A 27,739-nucleotide genomic window follows, 5' to 3' on the forward strand; every position below is an offset into this window, starting at 1 on the left:
GTATCCCCAATACCGAGTTTGCCATAAAAAACATTAATAAAACTTATCTTAAGATTTTTTCCTTTTACCCCCTTCAATTCTATTCACCCCGGTTTATATCCATAGGTATATAAATATCCATATATATGCCTCATTCCATATATATCCATAATTTTATTATGACATTTCAGAGTCAGTGTTGCCAAGTGATAAATGTCTATTTTGTACAAAAATTATATACGTTTATACATATACAAGTCTGTCAAGAAATATTCATGACAGCAGACAGGCGGGATTTTTTTTTAAATGGATTACAAAATATTGAAATGGATTAAAAAATGTATTAAGCGTTCTCTGTGAAAATACAAAGAAAAAAATACACCTTATAAGCGTGATTACGTTTAGAAAATTTTCCCGCCTCATGACAGGCGGGAAAACGTTCTTGACGGACTATATGTAATAATTTATTGAAATTGTGTAACAAAATTGTATATAAAAATTGATTAAAATTTAAAAGTATGGCACTTCTGCGTAGTCGCAAGTGGCAACACCGGTTAGATATATACTACTTAGGACTTGCTCTTTTTGGCGGGAAGAGGAAGGCGCCTTTTTTGAATAACAATTTGCAAAAAATTATATTTATAGTTTTTATACATTAAAAGTAAGTTAAAAGTAAATAATATGCAGGACGAGAGCGACGGAGATGATCCTAACTATAAATCTTCGTCATCGAAGAAAAGGAAAATAATTGAAAACTCAGGCGATAAGTACAAACCCTTTCTTAAACCTTCATATTCAAGAAAATATCCTGACAATAATTACAACGGAGATTTTATTGTATTTGTCGAACATTGTAATAAGGATACAAAAATAGGAAACATGAACCCCCTTAGCCTTTCGAAAATTTTCAAAAACGCAAAAGGAGTTTATGAAAGAGCTAGAATAAGCGCCCGCAAAATAAAAATAACTTTCAAACAAGCGGCATTAGCTAATGATTTCCTCAATGCATCATTTATTCAAGAAAACAATCTAAGAGCATATATCCCAGCAGCCTCTGTGGAAAGGGTTGGGGTAGTTAGGTACATTCCTAAGGAAATTAGTAATAGGGATTTGTTTGAAAAAATAAGTAGCGATATTGACATAATTGGTATACGTAGATTTATGAAAAAAGAAAATAATACATTTGTTCCGTTAAATACTATTACTGTTACTTTTTCTGGCACTGTATTACCACAATGCATTTTCTTAGATGGATGGAGATATAAGGTTCATAATTATATACCTCCAGTTTTACAATGTTTTAAATGCTTACTTTTCAATCACTCTGCAAAATATTGTTTTAATGAACAAGCATGTTCTAAATGTGCAGAGAATCATTCTTATAAAGAATGCACATCAGAAGTTTTAAAATGTAAAAACTGTGGAGGTAATCACCTAGCTATTTCTAAGGAGTGCCCAATTAAGGCTTCTAAAATTAAGAAAAACATATCTTTGAGAGTTAATAATTCTACTTATGCAGACATAACAAATAATTTAACATCTTTCCCACCTCTTACAAAAGCTAATCCTCAAAATGTTAAAATTGTTCCAGAAAAGATATCAGCCCAGGACATTATTAATAACCAAAAAATTTTAGAAGCCATAATAAGCACTATTGTAAGTATAGGAAATTCTAATGAGATTAAGACTACAACACATATTAAAGAAACATTCATTAAAAACTTTAATAAGTAATGGATAGTATTAATATTGTACAGCATAACATCCAGAGTTTAAATAATAAAAAACCTTTACTTCAATCACTCTTAATAGATAAAGAAATAGATATAGCTTTATTAAATGAAACATGGCTTAAAACTTCAAGTCCTCGGGTTCATTTCCCTGGGTATAATTTCATTTATAAAAATGCTACAAATGAACACGGAGGAGTGGCAATAATTATTAGGAATTCTATAAAGTATGTGCAGCATCCGACTCCAAATTATCAAGATATACAGACTATTGCCATAACCATAGAAACAGGTATAGGTTCCATTACAATCCTTTGCATTTACAGTCCACCTAGAAACAAAATTAATAAAACAAAATTAAAAAGAATAATTAATAATCTTCCTAAACCTATTATCATATCGGGTGATTGTAACGCCCATCACATAGCTTTTGGTTGTACAATAAATAATACAAGAGGACGAGACTTGTATGAAGTTATAGATGAATATAATTTATGTATTTTAAATACAGGTTGTGCTACTACAGTAGGCAGACCAAACAATAACACTTCTGCAATTGATGTTACACTAGTGAGTCCAGAGTTGGCTCCCTATTGTGAATGGCATGTCGGTGACGATCCGTTGGGAAGTTATCACTTTCCAACTTTTACAAAACTTAATACTTCTCCTATGCAATATGACATAAATAAAAATGTAAATAAGTATTTATTCAAAAAAGCTAACTGGGATAAGTTCTTTAATATGTCAAAAGATCTATTTCAAGATTTTGAATATAATTTACAAAATCCTTTAGAAAGTTATAATCATTTCTGTGATCTACTAAACACTTTAAGAGATGAATGTGTTCCAAAAATTATAATAACTAATTCATCTAAAAAATTTAAAAAAAAGGTACCTGCTCCGTGGTGGAATGATATTTGTGATAGGGCTGTAAAGGATTGTAGAGAAGCTTTGGAAAAATATAGAAGTAATTTAAGTATGGAAAATTATATAAATTATAAGAGATTAGATGCACTCAAAAAAAGGATTATAAAAGAGGAAAAGAGAAAAAGTTGGCAAAATTTATGCTCTACATTTAATAGATACACCCCAGTCACGAATATTTGGAATTTTATCAAAAAATATAAGCGTGTAGGTTCTAGCATACATAGTAAATGTGATAGTTTTGTACCAGAATTTTTAGACAAATTTACAAATGATGAAGAATGTGAAAGTTCATTAGAAGATATATTTAAAAGTAATAATGATAGTGAATATTTCAACTTCTTTATGAAAGATTTTAGCTGGGATGAATTTTATAGTTCCTTAATGTCAAGAAGAGATTCTACTCCTGGACTGGATAATTTTCCATATTTAATGATTAAAAACTTACACAAAAATGCACAAGCAGTTCTTCTTAATATCTACAATCACCTATGGTCCAAACAAGTTATTCCCGACGAGTGGAAAACTCAGTGTGTTTTGCCCATTCTGAAAAAAGATAAGCCAATCCATGATCATAATTCTTACCGTCCAATATCACTCACTTCATGCATTGGAAAAGTTTTTGAAAATATGATAAAAGTTAGGTTAGACTATTTTACAGAAACTAATTCAATATTACCAGATTTTCAGTTAGGTTTCCGTAAAGGAAAAAGTACAGTTGATGGCTTTGTTTCATTTATAAATGATATTAAGAATTCTATAATGGCTCATTCAAATGCAATTTGTGTATTTTTAGATGTGCAAGGTGCATATGATAATGTTAATTTGTCTGTACTTATTAAGGTTTTAAGTGAATTGGGGATTCCTGGTAGGTTTTTAAATTGGATATATAGATTCTTAAATCACCGTCTTGTCTATGTGAAATTTAATGATATACTACATGGTCCAAAATTTGCACATAAAGGCTTAATGCAAGGAGCGATATTGTCTCCAATCCTGTATAATTTATATACATCACAAATTTGTAAATATGTAAAAGTATTAGGTGTTAATGTTCTACAATATGCTGATGATATAGTTATCTATTGTATTAATCGTCTACTACGCTCGGCCAATTGTAATATTAATTTAGCTCTTAAGCAACTGTTAAATTATTATAATAACAAACTAAAACTAAATATTAATTCTTCAAAAAGCTCAGTTATGACTTTTGGTAAAAGTCAATGTAATGTTCAAGTTAAATGTAATAATGAAATCATCTCACTAGTAAATGAACATAAATTTCTAGGTATAGTTTTAGATAACAAACTTAAATTTAATGTACATATAGATTATATATGTAATAAAGCTTACAAGCGACTCAATATATTGAGATGTTTAGCAGGAGTTTTTTGGGGTGCTGATCCAAAAATTCTCTCAATGTTGTATAAAAGTTTAGTTAGGAGCCACTTTGACTATAGTTGCTTAGCATATATTAATGCTAGCGCTAGTCTTCTAAAAAAGTTAGATATCATTCAAAATCAAGCACTGCGCATTATAACTGGTGCGATGAAATCCACCCCTATAAACTCAATGGAAGTTGAAACTTATATTCCTCCTTTATTCTTGAGACGACTCATGTTAGCTAAGAAATACTTTGTTAAGATGATTGCAATTAAGTCCTCACTTCCTGTAAGAAAACTTAAAGTATCTGAGGAAATAACTAGTTTATTAGATTCTTCTGTAATAACATCACAAATTATTTCTACAAGGATTTTGCCACAGATGCCGACTTTGTTACAGTTGGTTTTAAATATGACAAATGACATTTATTCTAGTGATCTATGGCCAATTTATGACAACTTTGAAGGTTCTCTAGAGAAAAAATATTTGGTAACAACTGGAGACATCTATGGTAAGACCGACTTTCTCAGTTTTATAGAAAAGAAAACAGACTTTTACAAAATCTATACAGATGGGTCGAAAACTATAGATGAGGTTAAATCGGCTTATTATGATGAATTTCTGGATGTTACCAAATGTTTTATAATCAGTAATATGTGTTCTATCTACACAGCCGAATGTTATGCTGTTTATATGGCATTACAATATATAAAAACTTTGTCATATGTAAATAATTTTCTTGTAATATCAGATAGTAAAAGTGTGTTAGTAGCTCTAGATAATAGTAATTTAAGTTTCAAAAGTAATTATTTAATTTTTAAGATCAAAAACATTCTACATGAATTAGTCAGTAATAACTTTAATATTGAATTTCTATGGGTTCCCTCCCACAGAGGAATTGCTGGAAATGAGAGGGCGGATACAGCCTCTAGAGGACCACCAGATGAGGATCATAAGGACATCATAAAAGTGCCATTTACAGACCTCTTTTTGACTGTCAAAGATGAAATGTTTGAGCTATGGAAAAGAATCTGGAATATAGTAAAGGTTAATAAGGGTAAATGGTACAGTGACATAAAGAAAGATTTTTCAATCCCATGGTATTACACTGTACAGTTTGAATCAAGAAAATTCACATCAGTAATAACAAGGATGAGATTTGGACATTGCTTGGTCCCCTCCCACCTCCATAAATTAAGAATTTTAGATGATGCAAAATGCCCCAAATGCTTAGAAAATGATGCTGACCTCAAACATATAATCTTTGATTGCAAAGCACTAGGTCTGGACAGAATTTTACTCTGCTCTGAAATAGATAAAATTTGTAAAGATGAAGATATAAGTGTACCCCGCCGCCCAGAAGATTTACTGTCTAATTACAATTTCTTCAAATGTTTATACCGTTATATATGCTCAACGATGGAAAAAGTTTAAAAATAATTGTAAATAGGTACCGTAGTGTTTTGTTTTTTTTTTTTTTTTTTGTAAATAGTGCTTAGTGTGAACATTGGTGAGAGCCTGTGGTGAGAACCAACATAGAAGAAAGACATTCCTTTTTTTTAATTTTAATCTGTTGTATTTTGTATTATTATTGTATTTTTTTTGGAGCAAAGGACTCGTTTCCAGCTCCCAATAAATTAAAAAAAAAAAAAAAATATACTACTTACTAGTAATCTGTGCCGGTTAGTTTTTTGCTCGGCGTGGGCGACGCGACTCGCGAGACGCGACTGCCCAAGAGTAATATTTTCGGTGCAAATTAAAATTAAATTTACTGTGTACATAGACATTTTAAAATAACTTCTAATATGCGCTACGGCTTTACTTATTTCACTCTGGTCTTATAGTGTAAAAGCCTTTATTTGAAAATAAAAACATTAATTATTTCGCAAAGCTCCCGACTGCGCACCGGCTTACTGAAGCGCTTTGTTACAAATATACTCGGCGCAATTTAAATCGGCGAGTTTAATTGTGGAGTGAGCCGGGGAAGATGTGGATGTGGTCCGAATAGAGGACAGCATGCGGTCTCCCGCGGTCTCCGCGGTCCTGGGGCTGCTGCTGGTCGCCGCAGCCCTCGGGGACAATTTTGACATCAAGCTGGGTAAGTTCCGGCCCTCGAGTCGATAATTCCAGATTCTTTCTTTACCAAAACCGTCCACAGTCTTCGAGATAAGATTTTGAATAGGATTCCATGGTTTACTCTTGACAAATAAGATTATTATTATAATTGCCGAGGAAATATTTAATTTAAGTAAGTATTAATTATTTTCTTATTAATCGAAGTCAGGTACCTGGCTTTGAGGTTTTGAATTACATATACAAGCTGACAGGGCAAAAACTTTGGCCATTGTTCAACATGGGAAATCAGCTGTTTTGCCATAATAAACACAAAGAGTCTATTAAACGGCACAAAGAGACTGTTAAATGATATTTAAACTGATTACTGTGCTATATTTATAAGGAGTAGAATGCTACCAGTCAGAATGTTTCTTGTTAAGAAAGCAATTTACAAGAAATAGGTACACATCCAGTTATCTAGCCAAGTATAATATTGTAAGAATCCACGATCGAAGGATTAACCTTCGATCGTGGATTCTTGGAAATCTATTGTTATTCTATTGTATCTCCCTCACCGGTGAACTTATGGGGCTTGTTGGGTTAAGTCCTAATTTCACCAACGTCTGTTAGTGTTAACGGCTTGTTAAAATGTCATGTCTTCTCTTTCGTAAGCATGAAAAACGAGAGAGAGAGAGATAATGTGATACTAATTCAAGCATTAACTTTAACAGACGTTGGTGAAATTGAGTTTAAATCTGAATCCCCAACACAGAGATATTTTTTCATTTAGCAGTCAATATATATTGAACAATAATTATAAATTCACCATAAAGAAAATATCAACTTTGATATTCTTTATACTGCAAATTTTGACTATACTAGGTAAATGGCTTGATTTTTAAATGTTTATTTAGGACATTTAGGTAAGATACAGATTTTGGGGCAAGATGGGATACCTAAGGGCCTGATTAACTTACACAGTAGAGTGGAGAAACAGTGCTCTCGGCTGAGCGCTTGGTATGTTTATAATGGATGGGCTCCAAGGGCACTGTCCTTGCCTCTACTCGGCCTAATGTTCGCAGTATAGTTACACCTAGGGAATGCAATCTTGGACCAAGATTGACTACTCAAGATCTTGGCGTCTTTTTTCTGAATCAAGATTGGTCAGTTCGAGATCTTGTTGAGATTCGGGTTGAGATCTCGGTCGCGTATCAAGATTTTCGCGATTTTCGAGATTAAGTAGAATAATTGAAAAAATGCGTTTTTTGCTGCAAATTGATAGTAACCAGTATTTTAATAATAAGCAATATTACATATATTATGTAATGTTTCAAAGAATTTTTTTTTGAGAAAATTGGGCATTGTTCAGCGTTGCCAGATTTTTTTGTGCCAAGTCGTGACTTTGGAACTTTTTGAGTGAAAAAGCGGGATTCTTAAAAAAGGTATAAAATCGAAAGTTTTTTTTAATTTTTATCATTTTATTTGCGTTAAATAGCGTTTACGGGACAATAGATAGCAAAAGTAGCCAAAGCTGCACGTACGTTCGGGCTTTCCCCGAAAAGCGGGACTGAGCCTGTCCCGCGCGGGACATTTAATTTCGATGAAAAAATCGGGACGTCCCGCCAAAATCGGGATGTCTGGCAACGCTGGTATTGTTTTGGGTACGCCCATGCAACTAAATAACACTAAATTTAAAACAATAGAGAAAAGTATGATATACAAATAGGTGGTCTTACTGCTTAAACAGCAGTTTCTACCAGACAACCTTTGCATGTAATATCGACTTTTGCATGACAACAAGAATTAAGAGTTCCACCAAATTTAATAAGTTCCTCAAATAATAGGAGGCCAAGAAGCTCCTACTCACATGCAGAAACAAAAAAATAATATGCGAATTGATGTTATATATTATAATCTTACTACTAGATAAATGGATTGCAGGCAATCATCATCACCTGCAATTACTATTATATCCCGTAGAAACCATACATACATTCCGAAATAAACACTATGTCATCTGCTGACTCAAAGTACCTACCTCCATACCAAAATTAATTTAATTCGCCCATTTGCGGTTTTCTATGTCTGTTAATAACTGCACAGAAAATGCTAAAGAGTAATAATATTACTATACGCGTTGTCCCGAAATTAGCCGTGATTTTTAGGGGACTCATGTCCCTGGGGTCCCCCACGCTAAAAACAATTTTCAAACAAATACATCTTAACACAGTTGTTTAAAAGAAATGTACAGCAATCAAGGTAGTTTTTAGACTACCCAAAGGGAAAAAATGGGACCCTGTTTCTAAGACTTTGCTGGCCTTCCGTCCATCTGCCTATCACATGGCTGCATTTCAGGAACCACAATAGCTACAAATTTCTCAATTTGTCTTCTTCTTTTGCTGCTATAACGAGAAATACTAAAAACGAAATTTATAAATATATATTTATGGCCCGAACACCCATTCAAAAGTTTAAAATGTAATTTCGATTTTAGTATCTTTATATTATTTTATGTATGGAATGGCACAGATGACAGAGCTATAATTGCGGCCCGCGGGAAAACCGGCGGAACCAACTTAATGAGTTCACTTTTTGTAAATGTTGGCTTGCCAAAGTACTTTTAAAAAACTTTTAACTTAACCCATAAGTTAATGTTATAAATGCGAAAGCGTGTCTGACTGTTACCTCTTCACGCCCAAACCGCAGAATTTTGCTGAAATGGTATCTTATCTTATATCTTTAAACGAGCAATTCTTGTATATATGTCGCAGGGAAAAGAAGATATCAGGGATATCCCGAAATCCCTAGGGATATCACGAAATCGCGGTAGATACCGAATATTCTTGTTTCTTACGTCGTCTTACTACACAAATCTAGTGATATGTCATTTCACTAAACTAAATCTAGTGAAATGTCAGAAAAGCGGATACCGCCGAATAAAAATCGAGCTACGCATTTCTCTCGCTCGCTCTAATACCCTATCACTATCTTATGGGGGCGACTAGCCCTAAATTGACGATTTTATAATTCATTTTTATACTTGAAAATAAGCCCCGAATTGTTTCATTTTGTAGACATAGATACTACATTATATTTCCGAGAATCAGACCTAGCAAAAACACGATATCTTAAAATTTTCTCGATCACAAAGATGCATCTAATTTTCACGAATTTATCATATATTGCCATAACCGTGCATTAAACTAAGTTAATATTTTAACACATTGTATAAAATTCTATCATTGAGGAACTGACGTAGCGGATTTTTTAAATGTTACATATTTATCGAGTTATTAGGAAAAAAATAATTTTCTTTTTATTTAAATGAATCCGCGTCGTCCTTTTTCACCTGGCATATGAAAGACGGGCGTGAGTGTGAAGAGATTAGGACGATTTTTTGCGTTAGTCGCCCTCTTAACGCGAATGGGGCATTATCAGCGTGAAGGGATCTTATTATCGGTATTGAGTTATTAATATCCCCAAAATATACATTTAACAGGCTATCGAACGATGCAAGTAACTGGCGCGTAAGTCTGGAAAATATTAAAAAATGTTGAAACTCGAGAGTCGTAAAAGGTGATATTTAGAAAATCGCACGTAATAATTTAACGACTAAAATCACACGAGCCGCGCCAGCTCAAGCGACGCATTTGTTTCACTCCCACTAGTGCCCGTGTGGGTATTAGAGCGAGCGAGAGAAATGCGTAGCTCGATTTTTATTCGGCGGTATCCGCTTTTCTGACATTTCACTAGATTTAGTTTAGTGAAATGACATATCACTAGATTTGTTTAGTAAGAAGACGTAAGAAACAAGAATATTCGGTATCTACCGCGATTTCGTGATATCCCTAGGGATTTCGGGATATCCCTGATATCTTCTTTTCCCTGCGACATATATATATATATATATATATATAATTGGAATCTCGGAATCGACTCCAACGATTTTCATGAAATTTAGTATACCTATAAGGGGTTTCGGGGGCGATAAATCGATCTAGCTGGGAATCATTTTTAGAAAATGTCATTTTCATCGGATACCGAGCCAAGCTCGGTCAAACAGCTAGTGCAGATAGTAAAATAGGAAGGACATTGGAGAAAGGATACTTTTTATCACGGGAAATGTACCGTAAATTCCGCGCGTTCGCGGAACGGAGCTGTGGGCGTCATCAAGTTAAAAATAATGTCTTCTATGCAAACGAAACAACTTGCTAATTGCACTCTCGGACTTTTTGTGTGTTTATAAACCGAATATCGAGCTGTAAACTCGTTCGTTTGAGGTCTGCACAGGGCCGCGGGCCGGGGGTTGGGGGGAGGCCGAACCGCAGGCAAACAGAGAGTTTGTACTTTGTACTAACGAGCTATATTGAACCGCCACTGGTTTACGGTTCGGAACGCCCAACAAACTTTACCGCCGAGCCAATTTTCCTGCGTTTTTTTGCACGAAAAAGTTCCGGTATTTCGACGTATGGTACTTCAGTTTTTAGGCGCAGGGCTCGCGATCGGTAATCAAAGGGCCACGAATTCGCAAGGGAGAAGGGTTGGTTACTAGAAGCCTACAAAAGAATCGACGAGGGTGGCTGTTGGGCTGGAATATTGTTTCGAATACGGAAGGAAAATAATGAAGGCAGGAGTAATATAAAGTTGTGAAGCAAGATTTTTCGACACGATAATTTTAAACACTTTTGGCGAAGGGCGACGCGGCTGGGAGGAAACAATATGATGTACTATCACAGAAATTGTTTCATAGATGAAGAACCTAGGTAACTTGGTCGCTGTCAAGCCCAGCCAACAGACACAGGACTTGACTTGACCTGACCGAATTACGTAGGTCCGCTATCTGCCCATCATTATCCCATCTCGCCCTTGTCATTTTAATAAAAAAAAGATTAACAAGGGGCAAACGAGCAAACCCCCGAGGTGACCCTCTGATGGAAAGCAGTCACCGTCGCCCATGAACACTCGCAACATCAGAATAGTTGCAGGTGCGTTGCCGGCTTTTTAAGAGGGAACAGGCTCTCTCCTTAAAGGTTCATGTTGCTGGATGCAGACTGCCCATGATGAGCGAACTCTAGATGTTGTCTAGGAGGAGTAATGTAACAGTACCGATACATGTTGAACCAGAGAGATTCGCTGAAGAAATAAAAAACGAGCAGCGCGGCGGGCGAAACTTGTATGCGGTCTTATCGCCCGGCAGGGCTGACACACTGTATAATATATTATACGGTCTGTATTTGTTATGGCGGCCATACACCATGCTTTCTATCGTCAGAAAGTGTTCCCCGGCCTCCGCAGACCTTCAGTTATAAGTTATAACTTATCTATAATATATATAAAAATGGATTTTCAATTGTGTTAGTACCTAACGCTAAAACTCGAAAACGGCTGAACGGATTGGGCTAATTTTAGTCTTAAAATATTCGTAGAAGTCCAGGGAAGGTTTTAAAGTGACACGAAGTTCACCGGGACAGCTAGTACTTAATATTATAAATGCGAAAGTGTGTCTGTCTGTCTGTTACCTCTTCACGCCTAAGCCGCTAAAACGATTTTGCTACAATATACTTGAGTCCCGGGAAATGACACAATTTTTATACCGGAAAAGTGTACGGTTCCCGCGTAATAAAAGAATTTGGCGCAACGGAGTTGAAGTCCTCTAGTATTATGATGACTGTTACATCTGACTTCTGAGGTATAAATGTGTCTTCTTCATTTAAAATATACGTAATTGCCCCGGGGACATTAAAAAGTACCGCTAGCAGTTGAGCTTTTCTAAATAATCCTGTCGAAAGTTTACTGTGTTATTGAATACCTGTAACTCCCAGGGCAGCCAACAGGCGGCCCTGGGTGTTTTTTCTCGCTAAACCGGTCGTCCTGCGTGCGCCGGCGGCGCAGCGCGGCCCGCAGTGCGCCCGTGCGACTCGTAACACCGGTCATTTGGTCCTACTATGTTGTTACTTGTTACATAGAGCCTACGCCTTTTGAAAGGTCGTCAACGCTTTTAGACGGTAATGCAGCAAGTGTCCTAGACAGGGTGTGAGCGCTGCAGTTCCTTGGGCACCCATATTGTCATGTCATTGGCCGTGAAAGCCACATCAAAGTACTGATTAGTTAAGGATATATTTCTGATATTCCATCAATCATTTCCTATCCTTTTATTGCGGTTTCCATTGGGAGGAGTTGCTAAAACACTCCTAGATCCGACTAAAATATCTATATATAGAGGATGATATAGAGACTAAATAATATGTGTTGGGAAGGGTGTTTATCACAACTTTGCGCCAAGTAGAATCTTGCGAGTATCGTACATTTTTCCGCGAAAAAAATGATAAAGAGTAAAGACTCTTTGTCCTTTTCATGGTCTACTCTACATACAGCTGTGATAAATTTTAACAATCGGTCCAGTAGTTTTGAAGCCTCATCGATGTTAACAAACAATAAGATCTTTTCTCTAGTCTCTACATTAGTATTGGTGTAGCCTGTAGGTGAAGGGCTTAAAAAATGACCAGATGTCACTAATTGCAGCGAGGTGGAATTCTCTGAAAACATGTTTGTAACATTAAACCATCCCGCCCCGACAATAATGGATTGTAATTACCACTGGTGCGGCAAAAACTAAATGCTACCTCATTCACATGTTATAAATTCTCATCCTTTGTTCAACTTTTAATGAATTATTGTACCCAAATATATTTGTGGCATTTGCGTCCTGAAGATATAATATTAAGAACATGACGCTCGCAACTCCGTTGCGCCAAAATTCGTTTATCGCGTGGAACTGTACATTTTTTCGGGATAAAAGTATCCTACGTCCTGTCTCTGGACTCGGAGTATCTCCATACCTTTCAGCAAACAAAGTACAAACAGGCAGACAGACTTTCGCATTTATAATATTAGTATGGATTTCAATCTGAACGTATTCGAAGACTGAAGAGTAGAGAAGATTCGATGAAATTCGTAGTATTTTGCGTTCTATTGTCTTTTTCTACGTTCGAGCTGAACGATAAAATATCGATGAATCAGTGAACGAGTTATCTTAAGTCTATACTTTAAAGTCTAGACAAGATAATAGCCCATCAGTCCAAGACTCTACTCGAATTACGTGAGTGGGTGAAAAAAGAAACGTCGAAAACATCTCACGCAATTTATGGACTCCCCTATTACTAAAAAAGTTATGCTACGAATAAGCCATACAATGTTTTGTCTTGCTCTTTTCAGCGACTCCTCCAATGTATCAGACAAGGACCAAACATTGTATAGACTCGTGCGACAAAATAATAATACTTATATCGAATACAATGGACACGGAAAAAAGTATTCTATGACCTTTCCCGGGTATCAAACTAACTCCATACAAAACTCCATTAAAATCTATCTAGCGGTCTAAGCGTGAAGAGGTAACAGATAGACAGACAGACACACTTTCGCATGGATTTTTAAAGGGGCTACTGGCTAGGCTAGACTGATCGGTCACTGAATGCCGCAGGGGCCAGGGACGTTCCAGCTCGTTGTAATGGAGCGATCGAACGATCCGTTGACCCGGGGATCACGGTGCGTGATATTAATGTGATTGGACGCGATTGGCTCAATGCGGGCCCGCAGGATGCACAAACGAACTCAAGTGGCGTGCGCGCGCGCAGTGTTTGCGTCCGCCAGGCGCCGACGTGCCTTCTAATTGGCGTAAACAGATACCATTCACTAGCTCTAGTTGTCGGTAGTTAATGTGATACAGAAGCTCGTGTCGTCAGCTATCATGCATCTGTATAGCATCTGTGTGTCATAAGTCATAACACTAGCCGTACTATCTCCATAAACCTTGAATGATGTTAAGGAAAATTATGTAAAACATACCAATTACCAAGATTAAAGGATCTTCAAATTGTAGAGACTGATTTTCGCGAACCTAACCGCTATCGTTTCAAAGAAACAGTTAATTTGGTGTGGAGTTAGCGCCTATTATCCAATCTCGGCTCAAGACGACTCCCCTCGCAGCCTCGACATTGCGCCGGCGCCGGGGTCACGGCTATACGCCTTACATAACGCATATGTGCTCTCCAGCTTACGTTTATACCTAGATGTTGCCAAACAGAGTTTTTGTTGAAATCCTAACATGCAGAGTTTGGAAGAGAAGTTTGATTACCGAGGTGGTGATTTTAGCAGCTTTATTTGAATACTAGACTCATTGAAAACTTTTTACAGTACAAAAAGCTACTTATATGCCGTACTTGCTTTATAGTTTTATGCTTTGTACAACTAAGACGTTCTTTTAACCAACAACCTTGGTTGTTTTCTTGGAAGAAAGTAGTTGATGATCAAAACAAAGAGCTGCCAGTTAACGCCACCTTTGCCCTGCGATAAGATACGTCTCCGGGACGTGCGGCTGCCCTCGCCATGCCCGCGATAACGATGGGTGGTCTGTTCACGTTAAGATATGTCTATTGCCCACCTAAATATTGTTTTCAAGTAAGTGGTTAAGTTTAGTTATTAGCCTAATAAAAATCGAGATGGAACTGCCAAGAAAAGACAAGCCCGAGATGCTTACAGGTTACAGCGCTCGCGTGTTTGTCACGTTAGCGAGGAATGGATCCATTGTCCACTCTGGGTCTAAAAGAGACACAAAAATTTCAAATCGAATAAAGCTCGCCTTATAAATTCTTTTGTCTTATTGCATTATTTTTAAGGAAGCAATTGCAACCAGAGCAAATCTATGGTGTTTGCAGTCACCCTGTCCTTCCTCTGCTGTCATTACTTAATGACTGGTGATATTCTCATCAATTCCAATCTAATACATTACAACAGAGCAGTCGTAGATGAATTGTAATTGGGTTTGTTTATATGTATGACATGCGCGGTGCGCGGCGTGAAGGGCGGGCGTATGTGATGACTATTTATAGCAGGAGTGCCTCCGACATGGTGTTATGGTATTGCTACTGGGGTTCTTTAATCGCTTCGCGTTGTATCATGTATGCCTCCTGACAGAGACAGATTCATTATTAAACGAAGATTAAATATTTTAAACAGTTCTCTACGTCGCCTTATTAGTTGGAAAACTTCTGATTTTTACAGGTTATTTTGATAAACGAAAACAGGGCTTATCCATGTTGCTTTGTGTTGTTAGTTGAAAAAGTAATTTCTTTGCAAAAGATAGTATTAAGTTTTAAGTTTATTATGGCTGTTATGTTCGAAAGTCGAAACCTAAGTGCCTGTTTCACAATAAGTGCCAGATAGGCTATCTGACAAGTGACATATATTTGACAGATAGAGGAGTTTGATCTTCTGTCAAATAAGTTGTGCTGTGTGCAATGTGCATAGCCTATCCGGTACTTATCAGTGAGTGGTGAAAAAGGCCCTTAGGCCGTATTCACTTTGATTAGTGATAAGTGCAAGTGATACGGTAGGTGATTAGTAATCAGGAGAAAGCGAGTGTGGACAGCGACTGATTAGTGCCAGTCCTCTCATTTCTCCTAATCACTAATCACTTGAACTGATCACCTGCACTCGCACTAATCACAGTGAATACAGGCCCTTAGTCTCTATACTGTTAACTCTTAATCACCCATGTTATTATTTATTTATATGCGGATGGTTGATGGAAAATAAATAATAGATATTCTCCTCACAAAAAGAGGGTGCGGTGTATAGTAGTGTATATTCTTATCTGTCAATTATCGCTTAACGACAACAAAGCTAATATAATTAAAGCCTCAAACACTTGTAATTTCCTTGATTTTTCTAGTTCTTTTTGTGGTTAGTTCTGAACGGATATGTGTTACAGGCGGGGTGCCGGGCGAGGAGTGGTCGGGCGGGGGCGTGTCGCACTGCGAGGACGGGCAATGGCGCTGCGCTGACGGCTCGCGATGCGTGCCCGTCGCCTGGCGCTGCGACGCGCGCCCGCACTGCCCCGACGCCTCCGACGAGCTCAACTGCGGTCAGTAGTCTGGTTATGCCAAGTAGAGTCTGACGGGAACTGGAACTAATAGCCTCACTTTAAATGTTACAAGCAGGGCTCGGAACCGGTATTTTTTTAACCAGGTTAAAACGCTCTTAAACCAGGTTTTTGGATAAGTGTTCGTTCGGAGCGAAATAGAGATGCGAGCGGTATTGCTTCTGAAATTTACCTGGTTAATTTCTCGCGGAAAGTAACTAGTGCAGTGATATCTTTTATCCCTTTCTAGTGCACCATCTAATAGCCAATAGGCCATAACTTGTTTATGTGTGGACAATGGGTGATGGTCGTGGTGTGTGTGAGTGGGCGGGGCGACAACCGCGAACGGTTCTAACCGGTATTTTGAGCAGTGAGCAATTTCATTTTGCTCTTAGAACAAAACCAGAAATAATTTCGGTCCGTTCAGAGCGGAATCGAAATGAAAACGCTCCTTTGGAAATGTATGGCGTTTCTAACGAACAGGATCACGAAGATTAACCAGGTTTCCGAGCCCTGTAGGCCTACTACGAAACTGTTTTGAGACTCAAACAATCGGACGAGAATGCCGCGTCCTGCTCTAACAACGTCATTTCACGTTTGTTAGAGCAAGACGCGTCATTCTCGTCCGATTGTTTGAGTCTCAAAACAGTTTCATGGTACAAGACCTGGTTACAAGCTCCCTACTTGGCTTTAGCGTACACGCGAGATCAATTTCGTTGTAAACTTTATCATCAACTTGGTCGTTTATTTATGGTGTTGAAAAAGCTACCATCGTTGAAGGCCATCAATTAGAAAAGCAAATTAACGTAGACGATTGATCTTTTAATCCCGCTGTACATATTTGGTAAAAGAAGCACATTCCATACTCTACATGTTGACTCAATGCGTTGGTCCAATGTTTAAGGTGTACAGCGGGCTTTTTATTTACAAAAATCATTTCCAAAAGTTAAGGGTAGCTAATAAATGTTTTGTGTTGCAGTGTGGAACACGACGTGCAGCGTGGGGCAGTTCAAGTGCACGCGCAGCGGCGTGTGCATCGCGGCCGCGTGGCGCTGCGACGGCGACGCCGACTGCGGCCCGCACGACGCCTCCGACGAGGACCCCTACATGTGTACGACCCTTATAGATTTAATAATAAGGAAAAATGTTTGACGAAATGGTGGGAGTATATGACTAAACAAGAGTAGAGTCATCGTAAAGACTAGTACTTAAAATAAATTGAAGGGGTTCAGTGCTGAATCCCCAGGCTCAGCGAGGCTTTATATTAAGTCACTCCCATTTTGGATACCTAACTTAGCTGCAGGACCCGATCTAAAGAGGGGCGAGTCGGGCATTTGCCCAGAGCGGCGAAAAATGAGAGGCGGCAAAATTCACTTATTCCTATTTTCCAACCTAGCCATTAAACATTCACCACCCAAGTTTGAGAATATTCTCTTTTATGTCGAAACTGTCGAATGCAACTTGACCAAGTAACGTTCACTTCCTCAAGCTCATAGGAAGTGCGCGAATTACGCAAGGTTGCGGACGGCGGACCACACGCGTGCGGCGTGACGCGCGGTAACGGGAGCCGCGTGTAACTGTTACAGTCAACCCCGGCCCCGGTGCGGTTACCGCGGGACGGCGGATCCTGTTACGCGTTCCTTTCCTTTATATTCATTGATACGAAGTTGCGTTTCAGTGCTATAGAGTAAAAATACAGTGGCTCTATTTAGTGTTATTGAACATTTAATTATTGTAAAGAGCCGTTAGGGCAAACATTTTCCGCAAGCTGCTGATGTAAAACGTAAAATAAATTCTAAGAAACTATCGTAAAGCCTCCGAATTCCCAACCGTTGAATATTATAGGAAGATGCGAATGTTTGGAAACCAGAAAACAACGAGTCGCACTCCCGAATGGCGGAAGATGTGAAATCGAATCAGCAGGATTCATTTTTGTCGCGCAATGAAGGAAAGGGGAATCTTTCCTACGCACCAGAATAGTCTACGCATTAGTTTGGAGAAATAATATTACCACTATTAGTTTTCTTAAAAAAAGAAATTAAATACAAACGTTTTTCATGTTACATGTTTGTAATATGCTACCAGGCGAGAAGTACTTCAAGTGCTGGGGCGGCATGGCGCGGTGCGCGACGCCGGAGGACGGGCAGTTCGCGTGCGTGCCCGTCGCGCGCTTCTGCGACGGCGTGCGACACTGTCTCGACGGCAGCGACGAGTGGGACATCTGCGACAACTGTGAGCACACCACCTTCACTTTAAAAGACTTAATTAAATACTTTTTAAGAGCCTATATGCTGCCTCACTGCTGGCCAAAAGCCTTACACAAGGATACATTTTTGGGGAGGCCCATTATGTTACTAGTACTACCGATGAGTTTATTAAGACCTATGTTGACATTCATTGAGCCTGTGACATATTTTACTTGTTTTACCCAGTTTCTTATTTTTCTAATAAGAATTGAAACCCTTGACGTAATACTTCTAATTGACTACGTTTATTCCTAAGTGTAATTTGATAATTTTAAATATTGTTGTAATAGTTACAGAAAAACAGTGCCCGGAGCATGGCTGCGACGCGTGCCGGCCGACGCACGAGGGTATCGCCTGCTACTGCCAACAGGGATATGAGTATAAGAACGGGACTTGTGTCGGTAAGAATTGTTTATGCAGTATCAGTAATATGGAGTTGTTATAAGAATCCCATACATAAGAGATAGTATCTCTTTAGCTGCGCGGCCGTATTAAATTGTCCCAATTAAAGCGTGTGTCCTCGTCTGTTACATTGAAAAAGGTGATTTGAAAGACAAGAACAGAATATGCAGCTCGTCCATTTTGTAACAAGCTTAGTAGAGTAATCGGTTTAATCCCTTCAGACAGCGACGAGTGTACGTGGGAAGGGGCGTGCTCTCAGCGCTGCGAAAACTCGGCTGGCTCGTACCGGTGCGGGTGCGCGGCGGGCTACACGTTGGCGGCGGACGGGCACGCGTGCGCAGCGGTCAACGACCCCGTGGGTGCGCCCGCGTCGCTGCTGGTGGTGACGCAGGCGAGCGTGCAGCGCCTGTGGCCCGACTCCCGCCCCCCGCCCGGCAACCACTCCCTGCCCGCGCTCAACGTGCGCGCCATCGACTTCCATTACACTAACAGGTACAGTGTTTTTAGTATAAATGCTATATCATGTGTTTTGCTATTTTCGAACAAATATTTGTTGCCGAAGTTGGTTATGACAACGTTGTCCTGCTGTGACGTACGCGAAATTGTGTCGCCCAATTTTATGCCAACCTATCCTACTTTACGATTTTGGCCAGTTCTTGAATAATTTTTCTGCCATCGTTAGTTTACTACGATTTTTATGGCGTCGAAACAGTGCTGGCGGCATACGTAGGTAACTTTTCTCACGATAAATACAAATTCACATTCAGCACAAGGTCTTAAGACTTAAAGCTTTATAGCTCCTTATAACGACTTATCCACAATATGTTGCGACAGGACGGTGTGCTACATCCACCACAACATGAGCCGCGCGGGTCTGGTGTGCGTGCAAGCGGACGACTTCTCGCGCCGCACGCTGCTACCGATGCCCAACCTGTTTCCGGACCTGGATTGTAAGTAACGAGTTAATTTGCTGATGACTCTCGGCCATCTTTGTTTATCTATGAAAACGATAAACGAACGCCGAGCGTCAAGTTTTTTTTTGTTTTAATAATTGGTCGAAGTAACGTCTGGCTGTTGTCATATTTTAAAAGGTCCGAGAGCTATATTTTTGTGCACGAATGAAATATATTGCCAATGATGAGAATGAGACGGTTATCAGACTATCAAGACTTGCAAGCCTTTAAGAAAAGAGCGTACCCCTAAAAGGTCGACAACGCACTTGCAACAACTTTGATGATGAGTGTGAGCAAAATAATCATTTACATCAGCTGATCTTTGCTTGTTTGTCGCCTGTTTTTACAAACAAGCTCTAATTTAAATGTTTGTGTGTAGCGGTGTCGCACCTGGCCGTAGACTGGATCGCGAACAACTGGTACTTCGGCGACGAGGCGCGCGAGGTGGTGTACGCGTGCGACGTGACGCTGCACAACTGCCGCATGCTCGTCGACGAGGGGCTCAGCAAGCTGCGCGGGTTCGCCATCGACCCTATTGCCGGGTAAGTGCTCCTAAAGGTAGTGGAGACATTATGATGCAGCGGAGTGACACGACACGTCACGAACAAATGTTATTTGTATGAAATAAGCCACACTACGCGGCAGTGACGCAACGTGATACATAACGTCAGTTCTATGAAACGTGAGAAGAGCCGCGTGCTGCAAACAAACTGTCGGACGTTGCTGACAACTGCAACTTGTAGGTATGTAATGTGGGCTGTACAAACTATTAGACTGAAGTCGTGGACGTAACAGTGGGACGTAACCTTAATTTCATTCAGACAAGTCCCAAAAAACTGTGCGTATCAACAATCGCGGCTGTCGCCTGCGTCCGTCGCTTACATCCTATAGTTTGTCTCCAGCTTGATGCGTTATTTGTAAATTTAACAATTGTCTTGTTTGAGCTGCTTGAATGGTACACACAGAATTTAGTATCTTAATAAATTTTCCTTGTCAGATTAATGTTCTGGTCGGCGTGGGGCGGGGCGGCGGCGGGCGTGTGGGCGGGGCGTCTGCGCGGCGGTGGCGCGGTGTCACTGGCGGGTGCGCGGCTCGTGTACCCCGGCGCGCTGGCGACGGACCCGGCGGCGCGCGTGCTTTACTGGGCCGACGCCTACCTCGAGTGTATAGAGCGGGTCAACTACGACGGCACCAATCGACACACCGTGCGGCGCGCTTACTCGGTAACTACAAGATCAGTAAATATAGTGCTACAAGTTTTATTGCGTTGCTGCTTGCAATAAACAACTATGAAGCAGCTTATTTAAATCTACCGTCCCACACTCAAATGGTAATGCGGTAACATACCGCATCTCGTTCTATCACGTTTTGGTGGTTTTTGGCATGCACTAACCCCGGCGCCGGCTAACGGTAAGAAATATTAGGTAATATTTGAAGATTTTATTTTTATAAATGGCTTATTTTTGACCGGAAACTATAACTTCTAACATATTATTGCTAAAATATCAGTGCGTATATCTAACCAACATCTGCCATTCCAGACACAGAAGCTGCAGCACATATCGCTGCTGGAGGACACGCTGTACCTGCCGGTGTGGGCCAACCGCAGCGTGTCGGCCGTGTCGCGCTTCAGCCGCCAGCGGTCGCGCCGCACGCTGCACCTCGACGCCCGACCGACCTCAGTGCTCGTATACCATCGACAGCGGCAGCCTATAGGTATAATATTTGTAGTATACCTAGTTAGGAACAAGAAATCAGTCAGCAAAACGATTTTACCTGGGATTGGGAATCTTAAAAGTTTAAATTGCAAACCACTTCGGCATGTATATTTTTTATCGCTAAATTCTTTGATCGTCCTTAAACCGCTGTAGTAATGATGCTGTACAAAATGTAAATTCCAGGTTATATTCTAGTCTTCACATTAGGTGTTCTTACTTTGAAGGTGTTTGACGTAAACACATTGTTGCAGTGTCTCACCCGTGCAGCGTGCACAAGGGCGGGTGCGCGCACCTGTGTCTGACGGACTACCGCAACGGCGCGCCGCACGCGCACTGCGCCTGCCGACACGGGTACCGCCTCGTCGGACATGGCGATTGCGAACGTGAGTATACATCTATTGATTTTTAAATTAAATTGAGATAATAGTCTTTATTAATTGTAAATTTATAAATGACATTCATGAAAAGTAATTACAAATCTTTCGAATACAATAAATGATTAACAATCTATAAGAAACGAAAGATAAGTATTTTAAGGCTTTAAGTCTATATTCATTAGTCGTCTAGCCTTAAAAATAGTTATCGAAGAAAAATATAAAAGATACGCGTGACAATTATTTCAAACAGTAAATTATGTTTTAAAAATCTATAATATAAGTTGCGAGAGATGTTGTAGTCTGTAATTTTTTATGAAAATATTAACAATACTAATAAACCGTACATACATAGTGGTGTCGGAGGACGTGTACTTGGCGTTAGCGCGCGGTACGCCGCCGCTGGTGGCGGGCGTGTCGCTGCAGCGCACGCACGAGCCGTTCGCGCCCGCCGCGCACGCCGCTCGCCCCGCCGCCGCCGACGTCGACGTGCGCGGGCAGATGCTCTACTATTGTGACGTGCATAGGTATGTATATCCTTACAATTTAAAAACTAGACTGTAAATACGAAAATTTAAAGCTTATCTCTTGACTGTTTTGATAATTGAATATGATACATTGTTAATATCACGACTAAAATCCGACGCATCATCTACCGACCTTCGAGAAGGAGGAGTTCTGGCCGATTGGAGTTGTCTACAGGAGGTTCCGAGGACGACTTCCGAATACGTCGCGCCCTACGTCGCAGACAATACGTGTTGCTTAGTGTTAGTTTTAGTATAAATGTTATGTATGTTAGTCTATAGTTAATGTAGTATAATGTTATGTATGTTAGTCTAAGGTTTAAGGTTTAAGGTCCAAGATTTAAATCAGTTAAATAAATAAATAAATAAAAAATAAATTAATGTAGCAACAATCGCAAGCTCTAAAGTAAGTAAACACATACACTCGAATATATATATATATATATATATATATATATATATATATATATATATATATATATATATTTCCACCCCGGAGTTGATATTACGTCCTACATGGCGGTTTTTACCGATGATATTGCGTCCGACTGACTTGTTGCATCCTGTATACGGACGCAAGATTGACCATCTCTCAAATTCAGCCAGAAGTAGTGTTAAGGTTAGTACAATGGCTGGGTGAAATATTGGCATGGACGTTGTTTTGTCACCGGAGTGCTTTTCGGCGTATTTCTTAGTTCCGCTATTTGGCGCGCGAATTTTGGAGGTCGCTACTGTGCGCCGTATATCAGTGGCGTATATTCGATACTTTGTTTACGTATAACACGCCGATAATGTGGATTCCTGTATATAATAAAAGTTTTTATCAATTCTAATGTGTGATTTAATTACGTCCCACAAAACTACATCGTCCCAGAGGAGACGCGGGGGTGACAGAGGCGAGGGGGCGGAGTTCGCACGCGACATGCAAGGGCAATGTTTTTGTTTATATTTTTTGCCGGCCAGCGCGGACGTAATGACGCTTGTGGTATAAATATTGTGTAGTGGGGCGAATATTTGAGAGAGACTAAATTCATGTCTTCGTAGTTGGGTTCAAAACGCCTTCGTAAATTTGATGTAACATTACACATTTCAATGTCTAATTAACTTACGAAAATGCTGCTAAGACTATTTGAAAGTAGAGTTAATATTTCAAAAGTTATTATAAAAAAAAGTACCAAATTATGAAATTTTTGCGTGTCGTTTTGTTACTGCCGCTTACAATTTATTATTTATAAAAAAATGAGCTAGAAAGGATTAAAAATTTAATGTTAATTTGAAGATAAAGAACTAATAAACTATCCGATACCAACAAATAACACATCAAGTTACATTAAATAACTAAAAATTATATTTTTAAAATGTTCATAAAATTCGCGGCATTGTCCTGCGCATTGTTTGTTTTGAATGCCTTGCCGATATACTCAACGTGACGGGTTGAAACCTATTTTGCGATAAAATCTGCTGGCTCACTTTATTTGATCGCAGTGCTTTGGTGTGGATAGAGGTCTTCGTTTTATGCAGATGAGTCTTTGAAATACGTTCTTAAAAAAATTCCAAATAAGACGTCATTTACATTTCTCGATGTGTGCCAACATTTGTCTGTTTTTCACTACTTTTTTTTATACCAAGTTATAAAGGCCCGCAACATTTCTAAGTTCTTAATAATTTTCTTAGTTTTCTTTATATCACTACTTAATTATAAACGAATTTAGTGAATTCCTCATTTTCCTGAACGTCTTTTTCCTGAATAGCCCTAAAAACATAATGACGATCATTCAGAATAATGATCAAATCTGTAACTGTATTTCAGGAAAACAGGGACAAATATATCGAATCGATGCAATGTCGATATTACAATTAGGTAGTTATTTGACACATTTTCGAAAAATAGTAGTAGAATAGTAAGAAAAGTAGTAAAAATGTTATCTACACTTCAATATTATAAAGCAGGAGAGGTTGTTTGTTTGTTTGAACGCGTTAATCTCAGGAACTACTAGTCCGATTTGAAAAATTATTTCAGTGTTAGATAGCCCATTTATCGAGCAATATTTTATTACGCTAAGAATAATAGGAGCGAAGAAATAGAGGAAAATGTGGAAAAAAACGGAGGGAAATTATTTGAAAGGGCTTATTTGAACGCGCTTATCTCAGGAACTCAGTAGTTCCTGAGATAAGAAAGACACTGAAAGAATTTTTCAAATCGGACCAGTGTCCGATTTGAAAAATTCTTTCAGTGTTAGATAGCCCATTTATCGAGGAAGGCTATAAGGAATATTTTATCACGCCAAGAATAATAGGAGCGAAGAAATAGAGGAAAATGTGGAAAAAACCGGGGGAAATTATTTGAAAGAGGGCTTATTTGAACACACTAATCTCAGGAACTACTGGTCCGATTTGAAAGATTCTTTCAGTGTTAGATAGCCCATTTATCGAGGAAGGCCATATGCTATATTTTTTTACGCTAAGACTAATAGGAGCTAAGAAATAGAGGAAAAAACGGGGGAAATTATTTGAAGGGGCTTATCTCACGAGCTACTGGAGCAATTTTTCTGTTATTTGGTACAGATAACTGATAAGAATTAAGAAATTGACCACGTGAAGGATCATAGGCTATTTTTTGTGCCCTTATTTGTCTGTGAAATATCTAATTTACGCGAGCGAAGCCGCGCGGAACGTTTGATAATAAAATATTATTTGAGAAATAATAAATAGGTATCAGAATTATTATTATTTAACAGGTGCACATTTTTTATTGCAGGTGACTCGAAAAGGTAGAATATTTTTTTTTAAAGGCAGATTTTGGTATTAGCTATATTTTAGGAAATACATTTTTATAATAAATCAACACTTTTACTAACATACAAGTTTTATTGAAAATCCTATTTTTTACTTATAATAATAATAACCCCCACACCGGTTTCGGTGACGGTGGCTGGTTTCATTGAAACCAGGCCAGTTACGCAGGAGTAATTTTATAGTGCCCAAGTGTGTGCGCAGTACACATGAGCACTCTCTATTCCTTTTAACTCTCATAACCCAGTGGGACGGACGACCGACACGACTGGCGAGAGATGCGCAGGACCGACTTTTACATGCCCATCCGTGATCCGACGCATGGATCATCTTACTTGTCAGACCTTATTTTCCTATTCTGAGTGTCAGACAATCAGGTGATCAGCTTGCAATATCCTAAGTCCTTACTAAACTTGGAAATAACAATTAAAAATATGTTTCCAACGCGGGAATCAAACCTCTGAGTCAAGAGTCACGCTCTGGACCACTGGACAACGGAGGCGTTTATAATAATAATATAATCAGCACGAATATGGATAAGATTTTTTAAATAATCATTATTCTCAACAAATTGTCATTATTCTCAGTAAACACGTCATTTTCCACAAATTTTGTCATTATCATGAACAACAGTTTTTACTTAATATTAAATATCTCTTAAATTATTTAAATTTTTTTCGTGACTCTTACAGAAAGGGAATTCTATTTCGGTGTCTTTTAACACCAGAAACATTCAGAGCAATATGTAAGGGTTTTTTAAAAAAACACAATTTTTGGCCTAAAATAACATTTTGAGTAGATTCACCCAGTGGAAGTAAAATAACAGGCACAATAAAAAGAAGTGCTAGGATACTCTCATTAGTAAGTAAGTATCCCATTAAGTATATTAAAAATAATGAATATTATAAATAATATAATGAATATTAATAATAATGAATAGGTATTAATATTCATTATAATAATATTATAATGAATATTAATACCTATTCATTATTTTTAATATACTTAATGGGATACTTACTTACTAATGAGAGTATCCTAGCACTTCTTTTTATTGTGCCTGTTATTTTACTTCCACTGGGTGAATCTACTCAAAATGTTATTTTAGGCCAAAAATTGTGTTTTTTTAAAAAACCCTTACATATTGCTCTGAATGTTTCTGGTGTTAAAAGACACCGAAATAGAATTCCCTTTCTGTAAGAGTCACGAAAAAAATTTAAATAATTTAAGAGATATTTAATATTAAGTAAAAACTGTTGTTCATGATAATGACAAAATTTGTGGAAAATGACGTGTTTACTGAGAATAATGACAATTTGTTGAGAATAATGATTATTTAAAAAATCTTATCCATATTCGTGCTGATTATATTTAATATATACGAAATATTAATATATACGAAAAAAAATTAAATAATTTAAGAGATATTTAATATTAAGTAAAAACTGTTGTTCATGATAATGACAAAATTTGTGGAAAATGACGTGTTTACTGAGAATAATGACAATTTGTTGAGAATAATGATTATTTAAAAAATCTTATCCATATTCGTGCTGATTATATTATTATTTATTATTGTGAACTTGTATTATAATCAAATACCGTCCTCTTTTTGTACAAAACAAATAAACAGAAATAATAGGTACTATTATAGATAATAACCAAAATTTAAATTTACAAACCAAGTATAAATTAAAACCTACTAGGTTTTAATTTATACTTGGTTTGTAAATTTAAATTTTGGTTATTATCTATAATAGTACCTATTATTTCTGTTTATTTGTTTTGTACAAAAAGAGGACGGTATTTGATTATAATACAAGTTCACAATAATAATAAATTTTTTCGTAAGTAGTAGGTTAACGCGCGCGCGTAAACAAACACGACGCGACGTTGCGTTCTGTGCTGTGATAGTCATAGTCAATCATGGTTGTCGTGATTGATGTAGATCGTTTTTTTAAAAGAAGTGATTATAAAAACTATTTTAAAGACAAAATAAAATGGCCGTCGACCCATTTTGTAATACAAAAAAAATGTTTTAATTGTGGTGCAACGACCAAGAATAATATCAATATTATTATAAATCATTTTGTTCTACCTATGAAACGAAAGAACATAAAATCGCTTTATAAATCTTCATTTTTCTGGTGCAGCATTTGTAAATATGCAATTTACGATCATTATCCTGACGTCGAGTGTCCTGTTTGTTGTTGAACTGTTTATATAGATACTTACCTGTCTAAAAGTATTTTGGATCGATTGTATTAACTACTATGTCCCTACCTACATACCTACGTATATGATTTTCTTTGATAAGTACTTACCTATTGTATATTTTAAATAAAAGCCCATCAGTGACTGAGTTTAGACTGCGAATTGGGTTGGGACTAATGTATTTTTAAATATCTATACTTACTAATATTGTAGAGACGAAATATTTAATCGTTTGCTTATTACTATTTAACTTACGAGTTACGAGACTACTGAACCAATTTAAATAATTCTTTCGCTATTAGAAAGCCACGGTAATGAGAAGTGAAATAGCCCAAACAAGTGCATCGAAACTCAACGTCAAGTGGTTACCGGGTCATGGGCTAGGCTGTACACTGTACAGTGTTCTGAGATTTTTTTTAAATCTTGACTTGGTGACTTTCTTCATTCATAAATCGACACCCTTGAAAAGATTTATAGTAACTGTGATGGCATACTTATAATAATAATAATGTACTTTTATTC

At 37.9% G+C, this 27,739-nt stretch overlaps 3 protein-coding genes across 3 annotated transcripts in view; all 3 read left to right on the forward strand.

Annotated features, from left to right (window-relative positions):
• The first annotated feature begins 558 nt into the window (after nt 1–558).
• On the forward strand, nt 559–1,888 carry LOC121728866. Its single transcript, XM_042117190.1, has one exon. The coding sequence runs from the start codon at nt 661–663 to the stop codon at nt 1,711–1,713; it is 1,053 nt and encodes a 350-aa protein (XP_041973124.1). The 5' UTR covers nt 559–660; the 3' UTR covers nt 1,714–1,888.
• Nucleotides 1,889–3,790: 1,902 nt separating this feature from the next.
• On the forward strand, nt 3,791–5,373 carry LOC121728874. Its single transcript, XM_042117201.1, has 2 exons — nt 3,791–4,742; nt 4,910–5,373. Exons 1-2 carry the CDS (start codon nt 3,837–3,839, stop codon nt 4,925–4,927), a joined length of 924 nt encoding a protein of 307 aa, XP_041973135.1. The 5' UTR covers nt 3,791–3,836; the 3' UTR covers nt 4,928–5,373.
• A 352-nt stretch (nt 5,374–5,725) lies between these two features.
• The window catches only part of LOC121729708 (low-density lipoprotein receptor-related protein 1), an 80,471-nt gene continuing 58,457 nt past the window's right edge, over nt 5,726–27,739 (forward strand). The window contains exons 1-12 of the mRNA XM_042118312.1: nt 5,726–6,114; nt 15,844–15,996; nt 16,973–17,104; nt 18,079–18,225; nt 18,530–18,640; nt 18,863–19,133; nt 19,476–19,591; nt 19,974–20,136; nt 20,592–20,817; nt 21,136–21,310; nt 21,564–21,695; nt 22,042–22,213. Coding sequence (XP_041974246.1) covers nt 6,033–6,114; nt 15,844–15,996; nt 16,973–17,104; nt 18,079–18,225; nt 18,530–18,640; nt 18,863–19,133; nt 19,476–19,591; nt 19,974–20,136; nt 20,592–20,817; nt 21,136–21,310; nt 21,564–21,695; nt 22,042–22,213 — 1,880 coding nt within the window. The 5' untranslated portion in view covers nt 5,726–6,032. The remainder of the gene's footprint in view (nt 6,115–15,843; nt 15,997–16,972; nt 17,105–18,078; nt 18,226–18,529; nt 18,641–18,862; nt 19,134–19,475; nt 19,592–19,973; nt 20,137–20,591; nt 20,818–21,135; nt 21,311–21,563; nt 21,696–22,041; nt 22,214–27,739) is intronic.

The sequence above is a fragment of the Aricia agestis genome, chromosome 1, assembly GCF_905147365.1.
Source record: "Aricia agestis chromosome 1, ilAriAges1.1, whole genome shotgun sequence".
NCBI lineage: Eukaryota > Metazoa > Arthropoda > Insecta > Lepidoptera > Lycaenidae > Aricia > Aricia agestis.

What these genes read in the sequence shown, in the direction of transcription:
- LOC121728866 (XM_042117190.1), top strand. Translation starts at nt 661, where the DNA reads ATGCAGGACGAGAGCGACGGAGATGATCCTAACTATAAATCTTCGTCA.
- LOC121728874 (XM_042117201.1), top strand. Translation starts at nt 3,837, where the DNA reads ATGACTTTTGGTAAAAGTCAATGTAATGTTCAAGTTAAATGTAATAAT.